General features: G+C 43.7%; 1 protein-coding gene and 1 long non-coding RNA gene across 5 annotated transcripts in view; one reads left to right on the forward strand and one right to left on the reverse strand.

Moving 5' to 3' along the window:
* Nucleotides 1–24,813, forward strand: part of LOC139273303 (upstream-binding protein 1-like) — a 96,907-nt gene that overhangs the window by 19,645 nt on the left and 52,449 nt on the right. For 3 of the 4 annotated variants that reach the window (XM_070890045.1, XM_070890064.1, XM_070890074.1), the window contains exons 4-7: nt 2,276–2,381; nt 9,990–10,096; nt 11,533–11,685; nt 12,804–12,914. In XM_070890045.1, the coding sequence (XP_070746146.1) occupies nt 2,276–2,381; nt 9,990–10,096; nt 11,533–11,685; nt 12,804–12,914 (477 nt within the window). The remainder of the gene's footprint in view (nt 1–2,275; nt 2,382–9,989; nt 10,097–11,532; nt 11,686–12,803; nt 12,915–24,813) is intronic. The other variant, XM_070890055.1, reaches the window with a different exon arrangement.
* LOC139273341 (uncharacterized) lies at nt 401–15,115 on the reverse strand. The gene is made up of 3 exons (XR_011595076.1): nt 14,323–15,115; nt 821–977; nt 401–542 (listed from the first exon to the last, which is right to left on the reverse strand). It is a non-coding gene; the product is annotated as an uncharacterized lncRNA (long non-coding RNA).

Here is a 24,813-nt window from a genome sequence, read left to right on the forward strand (position 1 = left end):
CCTTGGGGTGCAGCGGCATGTTCCGCCAGCAGCGCATACCTAAGGGCATTTGTTGCAGCGGTCTGTTCACGCACCCCTTGAAGAGTCTGCGTGCTGCATCGAGAGTCTACCGTGCTACCTCCAGTAGCTCGACTTGCACTACAGATACCTTGGAGAAGTCTTGCGCGAATTGAGTGAACCCCTGGATCAGCTCGCGACCGCTTGCGACTGTCTCCGAACACAGGGACAATTTGCTAGCCTCGCTGACCCGGCCTCCGTGGGGGTTGGCATGCGCAATATATTGTGCCTTGGCGTTGCTGGCTGCACACCGCTTGGTCTCGTGCATCCTCAATCTTAATAGAGATGACCGCAGGTTCATTCCCCCCCATCCCCCCCATGAGCAATTAACGGCTCCAGCTGGAACTGGAGCTCGTTGTCGTCCTCTTTTTCCTCGAGATGAGGAAAGTGTTCCTCCTCCTCTTCCTCGTGCTCCTCCTGCTCCTCAGAGGGTGATGTTGCTGGTGCTAGTGTCGTTTGGATTTGCACAAGCGTCTCGGGTTGACCTTAAAAACACACAAGCTTTTTACAGAGCTTATTAGAACATAACGGTGAACATCAACAAGAGACGTTACATATCAAAGTTTTCACTACCCCAGAAAGCTGTAGCAGCTGCATCCCCTGCTTCTTGTGCACAAGGGCTGCATACATAAATGCATGCATGACATGACATCATTAGTATATCATAAGTACATTACAAGTATATTGCATTATAATTATAGGACATTAGATTAGTTACTTAGTTAAGTTTTTAATACTGTTTGACACATTACACATTACTCACAAGACGCATGGCTGGGCTCCGCCACACCGCGGGTGGTGGCCGAACGGTGCTCATGACCAACCAGCGTGGCCGCATGCTCCTCAATTTCAGTTAGGGGCTGAAGGTGAGCAGAGCCGCCCGCCGTCCGCCTTTGCTCGACCCGGTTGATAGATATCTTCTACAAACGAGAAAAGAGCATAGCATAGCATAAGCTAATTGACTAGGTAGTATCATGAAATCATAACAGTTTAAAACGTTACATGCTGCTGGTTCAGGGCACTGTCCGGATCTTAACATGATTTATGTAATACATTTATGAATGACAAACTTAATTCAATACCAGAGATTTATTGATATAATAAAAATTTGCTTTAGTAAAATATAACATGCAACTTACTCTTGCTGCTGCTACCAAACTATTCCAGCGTTTTCGGCACTGGTCCGACACCATCGCAGCGATCTCCGCCCAGATTTTCCGGTAAACACGGGGTGGGGGTTTCCCGTGCACACCCCGAGTCAATTCTCCCCACCGGGAATGCACCTTGTTTACCAGGGCCTCATTAGCCTCGTCACTGAAGGGCTTCGCCCTTTTCCTCTCCCCTTCTCCTTCCAGAGACATTTTTAATATATTATATTATATTTATTTTTAGATTTATATAATTTATATGATCTTTATGCTCTTTAATACGATTCTTTACTTGCATTTTCCTTGCTGGCTTCCTTCTCTCTCTATCCTCTCTCTCTCTCTCTCTCTCTCTCTCTCTCTCTCTCTCTCTCTCTCTCATTCCCTGTGCCTTCTGCGCATGTGTGGATGACCCCTGACCTCCCGAAACGCAGGAAAGCCAGTCAGCTGGAAAAAAACCCCACACATGCGCAGAAGCCCGTCGCTTGGGAAGCTTTTGCCTTCCACATTGATGGACGCTCAGTGGGTGAACTTCACATCGCCGACCTTTCAGATCGCCCATTTCACATCGCTGGCCTATCGCTGAGTGGAAAATCGCTTAAAAAAAAAATGGGCCACGTTCCAGCGTTCAGTAAGGCTGAAACGTCGTACATTGCTGGAACAAAGCCCATTTTTTGGGGCGATGGCCATTTAGTGGAAAATCTAGCCCTTGATGTACATCAAGGTTGGTTGGTTGGTTGGCACAATGGACCACGTATACCCACAGATGCATTTCCAGCAAGGATTGCTAGATAATTTGAAGTGGGAGCCCTGACCACTTGCATCCACCTACTTCCTGTTCTAACACCCCTACTGCTTTGCTGAGATAAGTTAACTTTGCTAAGGCTAGGGATTGAACCTGGGACACCATAGGAGTAGGTTTCACCATAGGAGTAGGTTTCAAAAAGACTTGGGTGCGTATTGTGCAGTTTCCTCTACCTACAGTGCAGCCAAGTTTGGCAGAAATAAGAGTTCCATGATTCATTGCCTTTGTCTGTAGTAAATAAATCTGACTTGTACCTTCTCAACCCTAGAGTATAGCGCGAGTAGTATTCCATGACCGAAGACTCCAATACACCGAGCATCAGCAACTGGAAGGTTGGAAGTGGAACCGGCCGGGTGATAGACTCCTTGATTTAGGTAAGGGTTCTACAATAGACTAGTCTAGCTTTTGTTACGTTTTCCCCTTTTCACAGATAGATGTTATAGTCTGTGCAAGGCACGCGGAATTTGTGGTCAGCAGCGAGTGAAGTGAAGGCATTTGCCCCGAAATTTTGCTTCGCACGAGGGTGTCGCGATCCCTGTGTCGAGAACTTCGGGTTTTCCGACCTTCAATTCAAATCAACACAGTATAGTGGGGAACTCCTTGTGTGAATTGCTGTGATGTCAACAGGTTGTCTAAGCAGCTGATCAAAATGCAGAATTCTCAGGCAGCGAACAAGGAAGTGAGCAAGCTCTTAAAATTCTAACTTTTAAAAAAATGTTAGAGAGACCAAAACAAAGATTGGTGCTCTCACACAGGGAAAAGGCAAATGTGAAAAAGATAGACAAACTTTAAAAAAAAAAATTAGAATTTTTTAAAAAAGCTTATTAATTAAAATTTTTATTGAAATGGCCACATTTCACACTGCAAAAAAAAATTAAAATTAGTTTTTCAGGCCCATAACATTTGTTTAGCAGTAATAACACTGTTAAAACCCCAGTTACGCCTAATCCCTTTGAGTGGGTAATTAAACAGTGTACTTACTGTGGACGGGCCAAAGTTTTCATAAGGTTCAATTAATTGGCTGATTACACAGATTGCCCGCTCTGTTGTGGTTGGGGTAGGGTGGAGGGGTTTCTGCTTGCGCCAAATCCCGAAGTTGCCTTCTGTTTCAAAGGCGGAATGACGCGAACCCTGACAGTTCGTCGTCATCCCGAATGCAAATTCTGGGCCAATAAATAAGGTTGGTGAGCTGCAGGCACAAGTTGCCAAATGGGACTATGATATAGTGGCAATAACAGAGACGTGGCTGAAAGAAGGGGAGGATTGGGAACCTAATATTCCTGGCTACAAGCTATTCAAAAAAGATAGGGAAGGGGAAAAAAGGAGTGGGGTGTTGGTGGCAGTATTCATCAAGGAAACTGTTATAGCACTGGAGAGGGATGATGCAGTTGAGGGGGTCAAAGATGGTGTATTTGGGTAGAGAAGTTCTGTGTGTATAGGCCACCAAATTTGAAGATAAATTACAGAAAGATCCAAGAAGTACAGTAGTGATAACCGGGATCTTCAATTATCCTAATATAGACTGGGATAGTAACAGTGTAAAGGGCAAAGGAGAGGGGAATTCCTGAAATGTGTACAAAAGAACTTTCTTGACCAGTGTGTTTTCAGCCCAATGAGGAAGGAAGCAGTGCTGGAACTAGTTCTGGGGAATGAAGTGGAGCATAGAAACATAGACATAGAAAATAGGTGCAGGAGTAGGCCATTCGGCCCTTCGAGCATGCACCATCATTCAATAAGATCATGGCTGATCATTCCCTCAGTACCCCTTTCCTGCTTTTTCTCCATACCCCTTGATCTCTTTAGCCGTAAGGGCCATATCTAATTCCCTCTTGAATATATCCAATGAACTGGCATCAACAACTCTCTGCGGTAGGGAATTCCACAGGTTAACAACTCTCTGAGTGAAGAATTTTCTCCTCATCTCAGTCCTAAATGGCCTACCCCTTATCCTAAGACTGTGTCCCCTGGTTCTGGACTTCCCCATCATCGGGAACATTCTTCCTGCATCTAACCTGTCCAGTCCTGTCAGAATTTTGTAAGTTTCTATGAGATCCCCTCTCATCCTTCTAAACTTCAGTGTATAAAGGCCCAGTTGATCCAGTGTCTCCTCATATGTCAGTCCCGCCATCCTGGGAATCAGTCTGGTGAACCTTCGCTGCATTCCCTCAATAGCAAGAACGTCCTTCCTCAGACTCGGAGTCAAAAACTGAACTCAATATTCCACGTGAGACCTCACCAAGGCCCTGTACAACTGCAGTAAGACCTCCCTGCTCCTATACTCAAATCCCTTAGCTATGAAGACCAACATACCATTTGCCGCCTTCAGCGCCTGCTGTACCTGCATGCCAACTTTCAATGATTGATGAACCATGACACCCAGGTCTCGTTGCACCTCCCCCTTTCCTAATCTGCCGCAATTCATATAATATTCTGCCTTCATGTTTTTTGCCCCCAAAGTGGATAACCTCACATTTATCGACATTATACTGCATCTGCCATGCATTTGTCCACTCACCGAATCTGTCCAAGTCACCCTGCAGCCTTTTAGCGTCCTTCTCACAGCTCACACCGCCACCCAGTTTAGTGTCATCTGCAAACTTGGAGATATTACTCAATTCCTTCACTTAAATCATTAATGTATATTGTAAATAGCTGGGGTCCCAGCACTGAACCCTGCAGTACTCCACTAGTCACTGCCTGCCATTCTGAGAAGGACTCGTTTATCCCAACTCTCTGCTTCCTGTCTGCCAACCAGTTCTCTAACCACGCCAGTACATTACCCCCAATACCATGTGCTTTGATTTTGCACACCAATCTCTTGTGTGGGACCTTGTCAAAAGCCTTTTGAAAGTCCAAATACACCACATCCACTGGATCTCCCTTGTCCACTCTACTAGTTACATCGTCAAAAAATTCCAGAAGATTTGTCGAGCATGATTTCCCTTTCATAAATCCATGCTGACTTAGACCGATCCGTCACTGCTTTCTAAATGCGCTGCTATTTCATCTTTAATAATTGATTCCAACATTTTCCCCCCTACTGATGTCAGGCTAACCGGTCTATAATTACTCGTTTTCTCTCTCCCTCCTTTTTGAAACAGTGGTGTTACATTAGCTACCCTCCAGTCCATAGGAACTGATTCAGAGTTGATAGACTCAGTTGGAGAACATTTGGGGAACAATGATCATAATATCAGGTTTAGAATAGTTATGGAAAAGGACAAGGTGCAATCAAGCATAAAATTAGTTAACTGGAGGAGGACTAACTTCATTGACTTGAAAAGGGATCTGGTCCAGATGGATTGGAATCAAAAATTGGTCGACAAAACAGTAATTGCATAATGAGAGGCCTTCAAAGTGGAGATGGTTCAGGTACACAATAGACACGTTTCTATGGGGAGGAAAGTATAGGAAAGCATCCAAAGCCAGAACTCCCTGGATGACTAAAGATATAGATGTTAAAATGAGACAAAAAAGGAGGCTTATGTCAATTGTAAGGTTCATAATATAGCAGAGAACAAAGCTGAATATAGAAAGTACAGAGGAGACCTAAAAAAGGGAATAAGAAGGGCAAAGAGTAAGTGAGTATAGGTTAGTGGCGAACATAAAAGGGAACCCAAAAGTCTTTTTATAAACACACAGGGTGGGAAATTGCCCTCTGCCCCATTTTGGGCAGATAATTCGAATTATCACAGCCAAGCGGGAGTCGGAGGGAAGTGGTGGAAAATTCGACTCCTTAACTGACACCACCTCCCAGCGCTTTAGGGCGCTGTCTGAGGTGGGTCGGGAGCGGGGCGGTGTCCATCATTGCTGCACTGACCAGGTTAGTTAAAGGGAAGGGACGCTGCAAGGCCTAGCGAGGTCTCCGTGGCGCCCACTGGGTCACTAGGGAAGGGTTCGGCTTGGCCAGCAGCCTGGCACCCAAGACGGGGTGCTGGGCTGCCTGTTGGCGGTCTGATCGAACTTGCGGCCGCCATTGTCGGCTGACAATTAAAAGAAAATGCTGTCCGCGGCGGTGCGCCTTCTCCTTTAAGGGCGGCCGCACCGCCCAGCCACTGGCAGCTTCCCGCCTTGTGAAGCGGTCAGTGGCACTGACCGGCGACGGCCACGCTCCCGCGGGGGCGGAAAAGGGGTTGCCGCCGGGCGGTAATGGGTTGGCGCGTGGCCGACAAAGGGTTGGGCGGGGCAGAAAATTGGGGCGCGGCGGAAACCTGTTTGATTGACCCGAGGGCAATTGCAGATGGGTCACACCCTCCGCCTGCCCCCAGGTCTGTAAGGCCATGCTTTTTTTTTAAAAAAGGGGTGCAGTTTTGGCCCCAGAGTAAAAGGATAGTTAAAGGACGGGTCGGGCCGATTGGGGACCAAAAGGATTATCTTGTGGAGGCAGAGGGCATTGCTGAGGTACTAAATGAGTACTTTGTGTCTGTCTTCATTAGAGAAGAGGATGCTGCCAATTTAGCTGTAAAGGAGGAGGCAGCAGTGATATTGGATAGGATTAAAATGGATAGCAGTTGAGGCTAGCTCATTGAATGTATTCAAATCACAGATAGATAGATTTTTAACCAATAAGGGAATTAAGGGTTACGGGGAGCGGGCGGGTAAGTGGAGCTGAGTCCACGGCCAGATCAGCCATGATCTTGTTGAATGGCGGAGCAGGCTCGAGGAGCTTAATGGGCTACTCCTGCTCCTAATTCTTATGTTCTTATGTTCTTATCTTTTAAGAGGATGTACTTTGGCAGTCCTCAAAATAGCAATGTTACTCTGTCTGGATGGATGCATCCTATGTTACCAAGGGAAATAAGGGTGGATATGGTGCCAGAGGACTGGAGGATTGCAAATGTTACACCCCTGTGTTTTTTTTAAAAGGGGAGAGAGATAAACCCAGCAGCTACAGGCTAGTCAGCCTAACGTCTGTGAAGGGGAAACTTTGAGATAATAATCCGGGACAAAATTAATAGGTGTTAAGAAAAGTATGGGCTAATGAATTAAAAAGTCAGCACAGATTTGTTAAAGGCAAGTTGTGTTTGACTAACTTGATCGAGTTCTTTTGCTGTAATGGAGAGGGTTGATGTTTTGTATGTGGACTTTCAAAAGTAATTTGACAAGATACCACATAATATACTTATTACAAAGTTAAAGCCCATGTGATTAAAGGGACAGAGGCAGCATAAATACAAAATTGTCTAAGGAACAGAAAACAGAGTAGTGGTGAACGGTTGTTTCTCAGACTGGAGGGAAGTGTACAGTGGTGTTCCCCAGGGGTTGGCATTAGGACCACTGCTCCTTTTTGATGTATTTTAATAACCTGGACTTGAGTATGTCGGGCATTATTTCAACTTGAGTATGTTGGGCATAATTTCAAAGTTTGCAGATGATATGAAACTCTGAAACGTAGTAAACAATGAGGAGGAGAATAGGCTATTCATTTATATTGTGCATGTACAGGTATTGTTTCATTATCTACTTTAAATATTACATGACTTTTATCAAGCCCTGTTAGAAACCCATTTTGTATCGAAACTCGGAAATGTAGTAAACAGTGAGGTGGATCGTAAGACTCTGGTAGAACTATGTTTCTATCAAGGGGTATGGTGAGAAAGCAGGAATGGGGTACTGAAGTTGCATGTTCAACCATGAACTCATTGGTGGTGCAGGCTCGAAGGGCCGAATGGCCTACTCCTGCACCTATTTTCTATGTTTCTAACTAGACAGACTGGTGAAATGGGTAGACACATGGCAGATGAAGTTTAACACAGAGAACTGTGAAGTGACACATTTTGGTAGGCAGACTGAGGAGAGGCAATATGAATATTAAATGGTACAATTTTAAAGGGGGTGTAGGAACAGAAAGCCATCAGAGTGTATGTACATAAATCTTTCAAGGTGGCAAGACAAGCTGAGAAGACTGTTTAGGAAGCATGTTAAGGCCTTGGAGAGGGTGCAGAAGAGATTTACTAGAATGGTACCAAGAATGGGGGACTTCAGTTATGCGGGGAGACAGGGGAAGCTGGGGTTGTTCCCCTCAGATCAGCGAAAGTGAAGATTTGATAGAGGTGTTCACAATCATGAATGGTTTTCATTGAGTAAATAAGGAGAAACAGTCCAGTGGCAGAAGGGTCGGTAACCAGAGGACACAGATTTAAAGTGATTGGTGCAAAGAACCAGAGGCGACACGAGGAAACATTTTTTTACACAGCGAGTTGTTGTGATCAGAATGCACTGCCTGAAAGAGTGGTGCAATCGGATTCAATATTAACATTCAAAAGAAAATTGGATAAATACTTGAAGGGAAACTTTTACAGGCCTATGGGTAAAGAGCAGGGGAGTGGGATTAATTGGATAGCCCTATCAAGGAACCGGCACAGGCACGGTGGGCTGTATGGCCTGTTTCTGTGCTATATTATTCTATGATTCTATGTTAATGCTGAAAGTGGAGACATTTATCTACTCCCAGCCCCAAACTTGAAATCAAGCAATTGTCTGCCTATCGTATGGCTATTTTCTAGAGCAGTCCTCCTGTGGTCTTTCTAAGCATCGGTAAATACTGAATCATGGACAGTTTGGTGCTTTGTTTAATAACAAAAAAACTGCAGCAAATTATAAATGAAACTGAAACAAAATTTAAGTCAGCAATTAAAGGGCAAAATTAATCACAATTAGAAGACCTTGATAGCACTCAAAGTTGGTACCATTCTGAAATGACCTGCATGATCAGAACCGGCCAGACAAAATATTGGGCCGGATTTTGCGATTAGTGGCGAAAGAACATCATCAGCTGTTCATCACACTTGCACTTGCCCACAGATGTTCTGTGGGCTTTTGCACTGGAATTTGCAGTGATTAGAAATCCAAAACAGTGCAGTGCCTTCTACTGGGGATCTGGGACCTCCTTGAACTAAGCAAGCAGGTTGAAGAATCCTCAGACACGCGGAGCCTAAACCAGGAAGTGAAAGTTAGAATATTTAATTTAATGTTAAATCATGTACAGAAAGACAGGGAAAGAAAGATGAAATGAAGAGAAAGTAAAAGAAAAAATCTCCACGATTAAAATCTAAAGGAATGAGACTTCACACTTTTAAAAGTTAATTTTCAGTGCCAGAAAGGTTGCTTGGCAGTAATTAAGACTTATTGGGTGTTAAAAATCCATTTATACTTGAATTGTCAAGCTGTAACTTTTTCTGCTGTGTTTAGTGGGTATCGAGTGGGCAAGTACCCCAACTTCACGCTCTCCTATGTGCTTGAATGCCAAGTTGATCGGCGAGATACTATTGTAGTGAGACTTCTGGATGAGCAGGGACAGCAACTTCCTGATTTCCGTGTTTAACTGTGCATGTGCGGTTGCCCGAAAGTGTTCGATTTACTGTTTAATAACAGTGAGCACTGATAGCCTCACTGTTATTTATACCGCAAAATCAGGGCCAATGTGGTTTTAAAACTTTGTGCTGTTGTTGAATGAGGATATGGTCCATATGATACAAGGAACGGAGGTTGTATTATTCTGTTTAAAATCTTCTTGAATGAGTAGTTACCCCATGTGACTTATCTCCTTCTCTTCCCCAACCATGTTCCTGGTAGATTTGCCTAATTGGGCTATGATAATAACTAAAATATTGAGCAGTGCTACACCTTAGGCACGGCATAACATTCTTTAATATTTAAGTGCAAGGAAAAAATAGTTGTTCCCAGATGCCTTTGTGGGTTGACCATACCACATGATTTAGCAGTGAGCTACATAGACTAGGAAGTTTCAATCCTTAGCCTATGTTGAATCTCCTATTTTTAGGTTATCCCGCATTTAGACTTCATAGTCAACTTCCCTCGAGTTAGCTCTGCTCGTTTGGAGGAAAAGGAGAGAGCTGGATGGATGTAATTTGTGTATTATAGTGTATAGCTAAACACTGACATATCAGTTGTACTGACTTTGATTTTATTATGTGTCTATTCTGGACATGTGACCGATTATATTTTTAAAATAACTACAGATATTCCAATGTCGGTTGGAATTATTGACCCCAGAACTAATCCAGCACAACTGAATACTATTGAATTCCTATGGGACCCAGCAAAACGCACCTCTGCTTTTATTCAGGTTGGTAGAGACATTTGTTCTCTATTAAAAGAGATATTGCTAGGTGTAAATAATGGTATAACAGCTAGTTAGTGTGGCATACTAATCTACTCAACAGTTGAGGTGCCACTGGATAAAATTGAAAATGGCCATCTGATGTTGGAAGTGCAAGTTCTACATGTTTGGACATGAGTTTACAGTGTACAGTAAATAAAATACTTCTGTCTAGCTTTGAAAGCCTGTAAAACTGTTTTTGAAGCTGGACCATATAATAGTTTTATTGGGCCCAAGTTTCCACACGATAAAAAACGGGCGCCCCTCTGAGCTGGGCGCCCGTTTTTCGCGCCGAAAACGGCGCCGGAAAAAAAACGCGTGATTCTGGAGCGCCCTGCAGCTCCATGTCTGCTTGGCTCGGCGCCCGGGGGGTGGGGGAGGCGGAGTCTACACTCGCGCTGATTTTGTAAGTGGGAGGGGGTGGGTACCATTTAAATTAGTTTTTTTTCCTGCTGGCAACGCTGCGCGTGCGCGTTGGAGCATTCGCGCACGCGCAGTGTGAAGGAAACATTGGCACTTGGCCATTTTTGTAGTTCTTTGTAGCTGTTTAATTTTTGAACATTTTTTAATAAAAGCACATTGCCATCAGCACTGAGGCTTCTTGCAGCAGTGAGAAGGCTGCAGGAAGCCTTAAAGTTGAGGCAGCCGTCTTCCCCCCCCCCCCCCCCCGCGGGAACGAACGGCTTCCTCCTCTCTCTCTTCCCCCCCCCCCCGCGGGAACGAACGGCTTCCTCCTCTCTCTCTTTCCCCCCCCCCCCCCCCCCGGGCGGGAACGAACGGCTGCCCCCCCCCTGCAGCATTCTTCCTGGCTGAAGCCCTTTCACACAGGTAGGAAGATGGTTTATTTAATCTTTTCTTTGCTTATAAATTTTTATTCAGGTTGGATTTATTTGTATAAGTGTAAATAAGGATTTATTATAGAATTTAATGACTTCTCTTTCCCCCCCCCCCCCCCCCCCCCCCCCCCCCCCCTCCTCGTTCTGGACGCCTAATTTGTAGCCTGCGCCTGATTTTTTAAAGTGTAGACAAGGTTTTTTCAGTTCTACAAAAATCTTCACTTGCTCCATTCTAAGTTAGTTTGGAGTACGTTTTCACTGTGGAAACTTTGAAATCAGGCATCAGTGGCCGGACACGCCCCCTTTTGAAGAAAAAATTCTGTTCCAAAGTGGAACTGTTCTACCTGACTAGAACTGCAGAAAAAAAAATGTGGAGAATTGCGATTTCTAAGATAGTCCGTTCTCCACCAGTTGCTCCTAAAAAATCAGGCGCAAATCATGTTGAAACTTGGGCCCATTGTATCTACTGAAAAATCTATAAAATGTAATGTGTAGTTTGTGGTAGCTTAACTCCTTTTAATATATTCAGTTTTAAACCTAAAAACTACACATTTATTTTTCTTGCAGGTACATTGCATTAGCACAGAGTTTACTCCCAGAAAACATGGGGGTGAGAAGGGGGTTCCATTCAGAATTCAGATAGACACATTCAAGCAAAATGAAACTGGAGAGTACACAGACCATCTTCATTCAGCCAGCAGCCAAATTAAAGTTTTCAAGGTACTGTGATGCATTTTAGTTTAAGGTGGCACTTTTGTGCTGCATCTTGAAGATAATACAGCTGGTGATGTAATATTCTGACAAGCCTCTATGGATACTTGTCAGGTATACTCGTCAAATGATAGTTTGCAAAAATTAACTTTTATAAATCTGAAGTACTGATAATTGAGAAGCCTTTATGTCACTACTTGAAACTTGTAAATTCTTATTTCCTGGTGTATATTTTTTTCATTTTAATTCATTCTTTGAATAGTGTTTCTTAACGCATCTTCTACAAAAACATATCCTGTCTTAAAAGTTCTCCCTGATAGTAGACATTTTCATGGATCTGCTTTGGTCACTGTATTTTGTGGTGGTTTGCATCCTGTTTTTTTCAGGGTGATGTTTATAAATTATGAAGTAGAAATGTAATGAAACTGAAAACCTTTGTGCCAAAGACTTCATTTTGATTAAGTTTCTTTTCATCTTTGTAATTCTGGCATTTGAACAAATAATCATCAAAGATAAGAATCTGCCCCCAATGGCATGAAGTTATGTGGTAACATTTCTGTGTAAATTGGATCCTTTTATATTGTTATGTAAGCTTTATGTAGGGGTGTAATTTTGTTGAACTTATGATGTCAAACTTTTCTTTTCACTAACGTGACAATTAGTCACTTTCTCCAATCTACCTAATGTGGTGACTGAAGCTGGGATGTGATTTAATGGGCACGCACATAAGCACCCCTCTAAAATGCTGCTTTTGATGAGTGAATCTAGAATGAATTTTGGTAGGCTATTTGATTGTGGGAAGAGATGCATTATAGCTGAGACAAATCTTGTCCTCTGATGTAAAGATTACTGTTTAAAAAAAAAAAAAAATAAGGATGGTAAACCTTGGCCTTCCTAGAATTGAGGTCAGATATTGTGTCCCCACCTCCATCTCAGCTGAGATCAGTTCACACAGTTCAAACTAGTGTTTAAATTTGACACCATCTTTGTACCACTCTACTGTACTGGTATATTTGCTCACTGACTCAATGGGCAAAGTGGAGCTCCAGTTTTAATGCATTATAATTGCGATAGTTCTCTACCACATAATTTTGAGTTGCAGGATTTCAGTTTTCCTCTTTTTCCAGCCAAAAGGAGCAGACAGAAAACAGAAAACAGATAGAGAAAAAATGGAGAAGCGAACAGCTCAAGAAAAAGAAAAGTATCAACCTTCATATGAAACAACAATCTTGACTGAGGTAAAATACAGGGAGGTATAGGTTAAGGAAGAACAGTAAGAATGCAGGTAGCGCAAATGCAGTTTTTCTTGAATCTTAAATAGATTGGAAAAACCTGAGTCGCAATCTTTTGACAATCTGAATAATACAGAGCCCACAATTATTGTCTTCCCTGTAAGCTGACAGGTTTCAAAAAAATGCAGTGGAGTTCTTATGTTGCTTTTTGTTTTACTTCACCCTTTCCATTTCATTTTTTTTATTTTCTCTGGTTCTGCAAATGTTCTTTTGTACTTCTATTCCGTTGCTCCACTGAATACAGCAAGCCCTAACCAAGAATGCAAAATAATTGACTAAAGTAGGGAGGGAGAAAATGCTGTTTGGCCACTCAAACCCAAATTTTCTACCGAACGTGCAATTTATCCTTTTGTGGTTTCTATCCTGACGAATAAGTTCTGCAAAATGTAGAAAATAATTGAGCAAAACTGCAACATATCTTTCGATTTCCCCCCCCCTCCCCCCCCCCCCCCTTTCTTCACAATACAACCCTTCTATGTAACATAATCTGGATTAGAGTTCCTTAACCCAGCTGAGTAGGAACCATTGTGCCACATAGAAGTAGCTACTTATTTTTTATCTGTACTAGATATTCTTCAATCCCATTCACAACTAATAGACCGTGGGCTAAAGCCGGTTTTCTTGTCTAGATTTTTAGTTCCGTAGTCTGTATGGGAAGAACCTAGAACCATGCTAAATATGTTAAACATATGTATCTGAAGCAAAAACCAAATGTTCCCAAATCTGAAAATTGAGTGTTAGTGAGAAATGGCAAAAAACAAAGAAAAACATAAAAATGGTTTCTCTGGACTTTCCCCCCCCCCTAACAACAGTGACATAATAGTATTGTTTTTTTTTTAAATAAAGCTAGAAGTGCTGAAAAAACAAAATAGATCTGAAAAGGAATGCATATCTATGAATCAAAGGTATCTGTTTCCTCAGCCCTCGAAGTCTCAGGCAAAGATGCAACATTCTCACAACTTGCACACGAGCAGATATCGTTACAAGGTAGCTTATTGAGAAGACAAGAGCACTTTCTTGTGCACACTTTTTTGCATGAACAATGTGCAAGGTCCATTACACTTGCTGGTGCTGGTGGAAGTGTCATCCAGTCTGTGACAAGTACATCCATCATCTTCAAGTTTCCACCCATGGTCCTTTTGGAGATGGAATTTCCAGCTTGTGAATTGCAGACTGGTAATTGGCACACTGTATATGCTTGTACAGTGAATCTTTATTTGGTAGCAAGCACTTCTCTGCATAACTTCTGGTCTTGAACATTTCATATCTCTGCATCAACTCTGCCCATAGAGTTTGCAAGTGTATGCCTCTAGTTCTTCACAAAGGGATTATGAAACAGCAAATGAGGTCCTACCTTTCAAATGTCGAACAGTGCTCTTTGCTTCAGTGCCAGAACAGCATGGTACAAGGGTCTGCAATCTGGTTTAAAATCCAATTCTCTGATGGGAACTTTGGCTCCAGGATTGATGCTGGTAGCCATGACTGTATTGGTCTCACTTGTGCTTGTTTCTAAAGCAAATCTCTGACTGCCTCCTCAACAACTTCTTCTGTTGCAAGATCGTCTACAAAAACAAGATCACTTTCATTACTGTGTGATGATCTGACAAATTTCAGGAAAGGATAAGATTTCTGCATTCTATGGTTAAGGTTATACGTTTTATAAGAAGCATAATCGATACCCTCTTTCTCAAAAATGCATTTCTTAAACAAACTCTTCAGCTTTGTCATTCTAAGAACTTAACGGTTCTTTACAATCCTGCCCTCTTATCACTATCACAGAAGTGTCTATATCCTGTCTGGTAGATGTTTTTCTTCGGGAGGGTCTTCCTGCTCCTTTCTGGTCAGAAATCTGGTGATGATACCTTGCTTCAAGGGCAACAAGATCTTGTCCACGGATATGCAACAGGATTGCCTCATCTTTGCAGGTTTCTGCTGTAAAGAGCAGCTTACTTGCAGTTTTAGTCTCGCATTGTACCAGCCTCTCTCTTCGTCTCTTTCAGCTGTGTCTCCCCACAATGCTCTTGTCCTTCTTGCAGAGAAAGCACTGCACTGGAAGAAGATGGGAAGCCCTTGCAGGCATAACCTTGGAGTCTGTCATCTTTGAGCGACGCAGTCGAACCTTGGTGGCAGCTTCACCCCTCTCTTCTTTCTGTACTGATTCTGCAATGGCTGTGAAGCAATGATAAAATGGATATTCTAATCAGTCCCACTGACAATGACCCTTGATCAAAAAAAAGTTTTTTGCTGTGTTTGTGCATGTTATGACCAGAGTGAGAAGTTTAGAGTTGATCAGTCTACACAGAAATAAGTATATGGGGCTGAAGCAGGCCCACGAAATGGAACATGTCAAACGGTATAAGTATTGAACTAAGGAACGAAAGTTGGTTTTAAACATTTGTAGGCTGACATAGTTTCATAGGAATTAATGTACAATCATGCATACTCACGTTCATCGTTCTGATTTTTCCTTTCTTGCTTCCTCTTGACTTCTGTTGATCTTGGATTTATCGGTGAAATGCATGTAGCACTGCCGATGATATCCAATCGAATGTGGGATTGTGGGAAGTCTTTCTGGTGCAATAACCAGCTCCAGATCTAAACTTTTGATGGCATTCTCTGCAACTTTAGCTTCTCTAGTTCCAGTAAATTTCCATATGAACACTTGTGAAAAATTTTATCCAACTAGAGTCCGAAAAATAAATTATGTTGCTTTTGGCTCCCACAACTACGTGCATGCAGCACACCATTGTTTCGGTACATGCAGTTACTGACTAATCGATCTAGTACAGAAGTCGTGATCAGTTGATTTCACAATACTGACAAAAACACTAGTTGTGATTGGTCATTTAAGTAACTTGCAATTGCGTCATCGCTCTGGGTTTTGACGAGATTGCTGCCTATTTTCTAATGGAATTTTCTGCAAAATGCTCACTTTTTGAAGATGGGAATATTGATTTTTATGATGTGGTCATTTAATTAATATTGGTGTAAATATGAAGTACTTCCACAAAGGGGACTACAGAAAAGCATTTTTTGGAGTCTATAACGTTTATCAAGATCATTTTGTAAAGATGTTTAAGCTGTGTTTAAGTTTTTTCTGGAACTCTGCTCCTTAGCAACATTTTACTTTTATCCCTTGGTTGAAGGCTTTTATTATTTTCCATCTTCTCACGGTGCAAGTTAAACAGCCGCCTTGCATCTGCCATCTCTGTCTCAGCATTTCACACATCTAAGTTGCATCACTTTTCAATCGTTGTGTCTCCAGTTTAAAAAAAAAAGTTATGTTCTGAGAGCCTTTTTTCTTTCATTTTCCACCTCTTATCCTGCAGGTAGAGATTAATATGCAGATTACAAATCCACGGGCACTGGCAGCCTGGGGTGCCTTGCTCAAGTGGCTATTCTTCAGTCATTAACCTAGACAGTGCATCCAGTCTCGACCACTCTACCATGGAGGGCATTGCTGCTGAGTGATCTTATACGTGTGTATACTTTCCAGCCGATACTCGTAATGCAATTGAAAGGCTGATTGAATTCTTCCCTCTCCCCAGCCTGGAGCCACTAAGGCCCATTCTCATGCTCCAGTTCTTATCCAGGACGGCCATTTTTAGCCCATTCCAAATCTGACAAGGCTGGCATCTTTTTTTTAAAATGTACATTGCACTTGAAGTGGGTCCATTTGTATATTTTCCCATTTACAACAACCATTACAAACTGAATTGCCAATTGTAAAAGTCTTTTCATAACTTTGTGCCTTAATTCATGTAGTTGCCCTTGTAGTTCTTTTCTGAACTCTTTTTCAGTGCATTAATTCATTTTGCACGGTAAGATGCCCATTTCTGGGAATGCGCTATACCTAATGTGATACAGAATTAAATTAACTTGTTCTGACCAGCAGCTAAATGTCCTGAGGTGCAACCTACTGCTTGATTAACCTTGGTGGTAACAGCTTCACGTTGAAGGGGTACTTCAGTGAACAGACTATAATCGCACTCTAATCCCTCTCCTTTTCTATCTTGCTTAATGGACATTTATTAATTGTATACTTTTGTTTCCTGTTCCAACATCTATTATTGTACATTTATATACACATTAAAAACCATTCACCATAGCTTTGCCACCTGCTTAATTGGCCCAAATGTCTCTGAATGCTGTTAATCTCCCCAACTCCAATCACTTGGTCATGTAACTTGGTGTCATTAATGCATTTTGTAATTGTACTATATTTTGGTGTACTGACATGCTGTGACTTCGTTTGCCATTTTATTGTAGACCCTGTTTTGTTAAAACTCAAGTTGCACTATGTTCGAGGTGGAACATTCCTGACACATTTATGGGTCGAAATTCAGTTTCTAACGTTGGTGTTAGGTTTAGGCGGTTGGGAGTGGCGTTGGATGCTGTTCAAGCCTGACGCGAAATTCGGTGGTCATTTTTAAGGGCGTTAAAACGTTGCGTCCCACCGGCAAACGCCATGGAAATCATGTCAGTATGTGTGTAACGCCTCTTTGGCGCCCTTCTTGCCACATTCACTTTTGCTGCCTTACTTAACGGCTGGCATTGATGACGCCAGACAAAGTTGGACTGCACAAGGCGCAGAAACTTATCCGCTGCGTCATTTAAAGGGAGTTGCAGCCAGGGTTCAGAAGTCTCGGTCAATGCTGCATTAGATTCTCACAAAAAGAGTAGGGTGTTGACGTCATCCTGCTGTTGACTCGTCAGATTGATTATTAGTATCTCGGACACGTTGGGTTCCATATCGGGAAAATATGAAAGTTCCATTTTGGTGTGACCTCTACCAAGTGATGGGGGCAGTGAATCCACCTCCGGAGGATGACGACTAGGAGCGTCAGCATGACATTGCTGCGACTGGAAGGGTTGTTCGTCAGAAGCTCATCGATTCCAATGAATGACTCATGACGTGCTGAATGGCCAGCCTATACACGTGGGCATCAACTCAACATATCGCTCGCTACACACCCTGCAGCCCTCTGTCTTTAATAATCACTGCCTCATCATGTGAATAATCTAAACTTGGTTTATTGCAAACATAAATCATGTGTGCTGAAAACTAGCACAAGACAACAACTTCATCCCCAACACATCATCATCATACCCACAAAACCCTTTCAAACATACTCATAGACATCCAAATGCAACAATTTACATGAGCTCAGATTGCTACAACCTATCCATCTATCAACTTAGTATACTGTGTTCGTTGCTCACGATGTGGTCTCATTGGGGAGATCAAGCGTTGATTGGGTAACCACTTGCTGAACACCTCTGTTCAGTCCATAAATGTGACCCTGAGCTTCCGGTCGCCTGTCACTAATTCTCCACTCCATTCCCACTCTGATCTCTCTGTCCTCGTTCTCCTACACTGTTCCAACACAAGCACGAGTAACAGCACCTCGTCTTTCGTTTAGGCACTTTACAGTCTTCTGGACTCAACAGAGTTCAACAATTTCAGAGCATAACCTCTGGCCACCTTTGACTCCCTTTCCCTCCACCCCCATCTTAAGTTTTTTTTTCTTTTTCTCTTTGTCTGTCTATAATGACAGCTGGTCATTACTATGCCATTCACACCCTATACAGATTAACCCTTTTTTGACTTTTGTCATTACCATTTCAATTCGGCCATCATCCCTTTTGTCTCTGTAATCTCTCTTGCCTTCCACCCTATCAAAGACCATCCCTTTTGTTCTTCCTTCCCCTCCCCCTTTCAGTGATTAAGAATGTGCTCTATTCGAACATTCGGCAGTTCTGACGACGGGTCGGCGACCCGAAAAGTTAAGTGTTTTTCTCTCCACAGATGCTGCCTGACCCACTGAGATTTCCAGCATTCTCTCTTCTTATTTCAGATTCCAGCATCCGCTGAATTTTGCTTTTCTAACCTATCCATCTCTGTTGACTATCAAGTGTTTGGTGGGTCATACAAGTGCAACTAATTTTAAAAGCTCAAATCTTCACAAGCTGAGCATATGTGGCCACCTTCCTACAGCTCTTTACTTTGTATTAAAGAGGGCTTTACCACCCCTTCTCTTTCCCCCTCCCACGCCTACTGCTCCTCAATGGGGTCTCCGGGCCCAGCAAGGCTGGTAGTCAGTTGCTGACATGGATCCGCAGTCACACATGATGGCCAACCAGGATGTTCCCGATCAGCTCGGACCCTGGATGGAAGACCTGGCTGCGAACTGCATAACCTCAGCATGGGTGGAAGCACTCTGTTGTGGATGGGTTGCAGAAACAGTAGCTGCGAAGGCGGAATTATGTCGTGCTGAGAAAGGACATCACGTGCCAATTGGCCCAACAGGCTGATACTTCCCCCGGGGCAGAGCATCATCATCTGCAGAATTCTGGGTGAGGTCTGATCCTGCTGTGGTTCGGCAAGATTAGGTCCCCGTTGAACTGATGGGGCCCCAGACCTGATGGCAGTGGTCAATGCGTCCATTGAATCAATTTGCCTCCATCAAGAATGTCTGCGACTGCAGTACACCAGGGAGCTGACTCAGGATATCACACACTGATAACATATGAGTATGGAGGCCGACAGTAGCATCGGCCTGATGTGCAATGGCCACTGTAACGTCAGCCATAGCTCGTCCCACCATGTCTGGGACCCCATGGTCACTGTTTGCATCTTGCATCCATTGGGTGGGCTGCTGAGAGACATGAGTAATAGTTGAGGCGGACTCCTCCATCTTCACAGCTAGTGCATCGAGACTCTGAGGCACTCTTGCTATTGCACCCAGCAGATCGGTATGCAACTGCAGGGATTGTCTTGCAACAACCTCTTGGTCGGGCTCATCAGAGTGCTGCTGGGCATCACTCGGGTGCGCACTCTCCCTCTGGGGAGCTGGCCCCCGGGCTACCCCTCCCCGTGGCGTTGCTGGAGGCCACTGGGTCCTGGAGCATCACCCACCTCCTCCCCCACCACCCCTTGGTCAACAGTGCTGCTGGCCCCGCTCTCAGACGGCACAGCCTCCTGCATGAGGTCAAAGGAGGTGACGTCCTCCTGCTCCTCCTCGTCCTCTTGGTTGTCGCCACCATCTGCACCCGTGGAAGGCGTCTGAGAAGGCCCTGGTGCACCTGGCTGATCATCTGAAAGCACAAACACACAACAACAGTTACTTGCAGGAGAGGGGACCAGGAGCGGGAAAGGCATTCGTGAATGCCAGTCTCATGGAAATAGTTGCACATTGATGGTGTGAGGGCCAAGTGTCTTGCAGGTCGCTGCAAAGGAACTCAACATACTGTAACTGTCACGAGGGGGGTTGACCACACCCACCGCCATCGCATCAACTTAGACGCCCTTCAGGGCAGCTATCCGTTCCTCCTATGTAGTGAGAAGTTGGAGATCTGGCTCCCCTCCACCAGTCCGCATTTTCTCCCACTAGTTGTGTGCGAGTTTCGACTGTAACATTAAAGAGAAAGTCGGAGTTAGAGGCCTTCTATCAGTGTATCCCAAGTGCCTTACATACTTTAGTACATTTTACTCTGACAGTCTTCACAGTTCGATGTTAAGTACCCTTCGCTTGTTGGACTTGCTGTGGCAATGGTGGGATTAGAGTGCCAGGATCTAACATTAATGGTGGAGGCTACCATCTTTGAGACGCATATGAAGATTGAGGAGTCAACAATATGAGGGGTGGGTCTGCAGAATCGAGAAGCAAAGTTAACAGCACATGCAGGCCCTTGCAGTGGGTGAGGCTGCAAATGGGAACCTTGACTGTGGCCTTACCCATTTAGAATATGGGTTCTGAAACACTACATTGAGCAGAGAGTGCACATTGAGGTCAGTGCATAGCATGTTGAAGTTTGAAATTAAAGATACTCACCCTCACTATCTGAGTCAGGTCGTTCTACTTCGACATCGCATAGCTGTCCTTGGCACCATGTCACTCGCAGACACTTGCTCTGTTATTTCCCTCCATAGCCTTCGATAAGTTTGGGGTTGGGGTCTCCTCTTAGCCTCTGTCCTCAGCACCTGCTGACTCCTCTCCAGGGCATCAAGGAGGTGCACTCAGTGCGGTGCCTGTGAACCAATGGGCAGGCTGACGAGCTACTGCTGCAAGGTCTGCCATTCTCACCATCTGAGTGAGTGCGAAGGAAGCGAATATACCCACAAGGCGTTGAGGCGCCCAATGAACGCCTCAATTAAATCCAGGTGGTGCCACTATGTCTGGTGCAGCTCCAAATGCTGCCTAACGCCCGGATGTTGAGCCCACACTTAACGGCCCATTTAGCACATCCAGATAAGTGTACAACGCCATAATTTTACACTGCTATCAATTCTTTAGGCGTCAACACTGAATTTCGTGTTTGGGAACCACGCTTGAAGTGAGATGTTAATTATTTCTCTCATGCGGTGAGACCGCCTCAAAAATGGCGGTACTGAATTTCGACCTCATAACCTTTTGATTTCCCCTCTCCCTTGTACTCATTCACAAATTCTCATTTTCACTTGACCATTTGATTTAAGGTGTTCATGCATTTCATTTCTTTGTCTTATTCACTACAATTATGTGAGATTTCTTTTTGCTTTATTTTTCTCATTACAATCTATTCTAGTGCAAATAGCCTTGAAAATGCTGCACACTGGTTCCACTGTGTTTGAGTAGGATAATCAAGTTTGTTCTAATTGAAAGTTTTTGTAACTATTCCTGGTACTTAAAAGATGGTTGATGTGAATGGCTACAAATATGTATTGCCTGTTCATCTGTGGCTGCATCTAAAATACATCAGTTTTGACAGGACACCAATAGAACTGCTGTGTAGGTATTGGAAGGAATTTGTCCTGTAATGTTAATCAACACTGCATAAGATGATGCGTTGTGCCATCCCAGAATTGAACAAAGCTTGGTTCATTTTTCAGTTCGTGGGACGGGCTACATATTTTGTAATGAAATGACTGAAATACTTTGGAGTTTACTTTCTTCATTTTACCAGTCGCTGACTTTAGATTTAGAGGGATGGCTAGTTTATCGAAGCTACTGGAGAGGGAGAAGCTGTGGAAATTTGACCACAAAGTTATTTGCGTTTTAACCTAGGCCATGTAAGTGATCCTACTGTGCAGGCAATGCAATGTACTGTACATAGCTTAAAAAGGGTAGCAAAAATTCCTAATCAAGGATTTGATTAAATGCCAAAGCTTACATTTGAGTTAAGGTGGCAGTTAATGAGGTTCCAGTAGGTGTAGGCAATGTGCTCCAGTGGTTCAGTATAATGTAAAGTATGAGAGAATTCTCTTTGTTCTATCTTTAGACTACTTGAGAATTGCATTGTTGCTAGTCATATTGGATCATCATGTTAAGTTTAGAAAAAGGAAGCTGAATATTATGCTATTGTAATTGTTTCAAGATTACTCAAGGTGAAGTATCTTGTAAAGATATGGCTTTAAAACTAAGGATTCTGAAACTTGGTGTCCATTCTGGCTTTCATTTCTAATTTGCAGGAGTCCACTATTGGATTCAAGGAATCCCAAAGTGTTACTAATGCTCTGTCTCCAGTTGTGTTGTATCTACTTCGAAAAAGTATATGCAAGTTTCTTTGATGTTAGCTGTCTAGTGGATGTTTATTTGGCATCACAGTTGCTTTGGAGAAGCCAGTAAATGAACACTAAAGTGGTGGATGCATAAAGAAGGAGCTCGGCGGCTTCTAATGTGTTTCTAACTATGGAATCAGATTGCAGAATTTGTGCATTTCACTTTGGATGACCAACACCTTTTTTATATTAGCCTTTCTATATTGATAGTATGTTGGCATGTATACTTCCGTCATACGTTTGGGATGCTAGCTTGCAGTCTTGTTGATTATCCTTGACACCATGTTTCACTACACTTAATCTGGCTAAATAGAGAAAAGTGGATCTGCAGGAAGTATGATGTCTGAAAGAAATGGAAATGCTCACCCTAGTGAGCCATTGGGAAGCTCGAGTGAATAACACTTGGGGCCCCAAGTTTCCACATGATTTGCTCCTGATTTTTAGGAGCAACTGGTGGAGAACGGAGTATCTTAGAAATCGCAATTCTCCACATTTAAGTTTTCTGCAGTTCTAGTCAGGTAGAACAGTTTCACTTTGGAACAGAATTTTTTTTTCAAAAGGGGGCGTGTCCGGCCACTGACGCCTGATTTGAAAGTTTCCACAGTGAAAACGTACTCCAAACTAACTTAGAATGGAGCAAGTGAAGATTTTTGTAGGCCTGAAAAAACCTTGTCTACACATTAAAAAATCAGGCGCAGGTTACAAATTAGGCGTCCGGAACGAGGTGGTGGTGGAGGGGGGGAGGGAAGTCATTACATTCTACAATAAATCCTTAGTTATACTTATGCAAATATTATACAAATAATTACAACCTCAATAAAAATTTATAAGCAAAGAAAAGATTAAATAAACCATGTTCCTACCTGTGTGAAAGTGCTTCAGGCAGGGAGAAGGCTGCAGGAAGCCTCAAGTTGAGGCAGCCGTTCCCGACGGCGGGGGGGGGGGGGGAGGGAGAAGGAGGCAGTGAGGGCCCGACCGACGGCAGCGAGGGCCCGACCGACGGCAGCGGGGGGGAGGCAGAGAGGAGGTAGCCGTTCCCGGGGGGGGGGGGAGGAAGGAGGAGGCAGTGAGGGCCCGACCGACGGCAGTGGGGGGGAGGCAGTGAGAAGGCTGCAGGAAGCCTCAGAAGTTGAGGCAGCCGTTCCCGACGGCTGGGGGAGTGGGGGGAGGAGGCCCCTCTGCCGTCGGTCGGGCCCGTCGGGAAACGGCTGCCTCAACTTCTGAGGCTTCCTGCAGCCTTCTCACTGCTGCAAGAAGCCTCAGTGCTGATCATGGAAGGGCAATGTGGTTTTATTAAAAAATGTTAAAAATTGAACAGCTACAAAGAACTACAAAAATGGCCGAGTGCCAATGTTTCCTTCACACTGTGCGTGCGCGAACGCTCCAACGCGCACGCGCAGGGTTGCCGGCACGAAAAAAACTCATTTAAATGGTACCCGCCCCCTCCTACTTACAAAATCGGCGCGAGTGGTAGGCTACGCCCCCTGGGCGCCGCGCCAAGCTGACATCGAGCTGCAAAGCGCTCGAGAATAGCGCGTTTTTTTTCAGGCGCCGTTTTCGGCGTGAGAAACGGGCGCCCAGCTCGGAGGGGCGCCTGTTTTGCCGCGTGTGGAAACTTGGGGCCTTGGGCTCCAAACCAGAAGGATGAGAGTTTGAGTCCGAGCTCTGAACTAAACCTCATGCATTGAAGCATATCAATTAGTTGGGCTTGTAGATGGACAGGATAAAGGGGAAGTACCTTTGAGGAAAGAAAACAAAACTGACACCTTGCACATCCCCGTTCAACTGTGCCTGCTATTGGGCTGAACAACATTACAAGGCTTGAACTCTTCCCTACCTGGCCAGAAGATGATCTGTGGTGGAGAGTGATCTGGAGGTGAGAAAATCTTATGCAGAGTTTACAAATAACTTAAATCCCAAGAGTGGGAAGGCAGTTCTAACCCAATCCTGGAACAATTATGAGTTTAATAGCGGTGGTGTGTGCTGACTTTAGTATAAAGGTCAGATTTGTTTTCTGAAAGTCAACAAAGATGCACTAACGCAGTCAATGTTGATTGTATCTGGAAGAAAATATACTTTTCATCACAGATCGTGAAGTATTCCAATATCTTGACAATTCAAGAGAATCTTAACACCGGCACAGAAGGTTTTGAACTGTATTGGAACCAGTAAGCAATATAACTCAAAATTAACTACCTTTTCATGAAACCTTTCTAATGCCTTTAGAGCCCAGACATCAAACATTTCAAATGGGAGTTATCCCCAGTTTCCTGGCCAATATTTATCCCTCAATCAACATAACAA

This window comes from Pristiophorus japonicus, chromosome 1 (genome assembly GCF_044704955.1).
Source record: "Pristiophorus japonicus isolate sPriJap1 chromosome 1, sPriJap1.hap1, whole genome shotgun sequence".
NCBI lineage: Eukaryota > Metazoa > Chordata > Chondrichthyes > Pristiophoridae > Pristiophorus > Pristiophorus japonicus.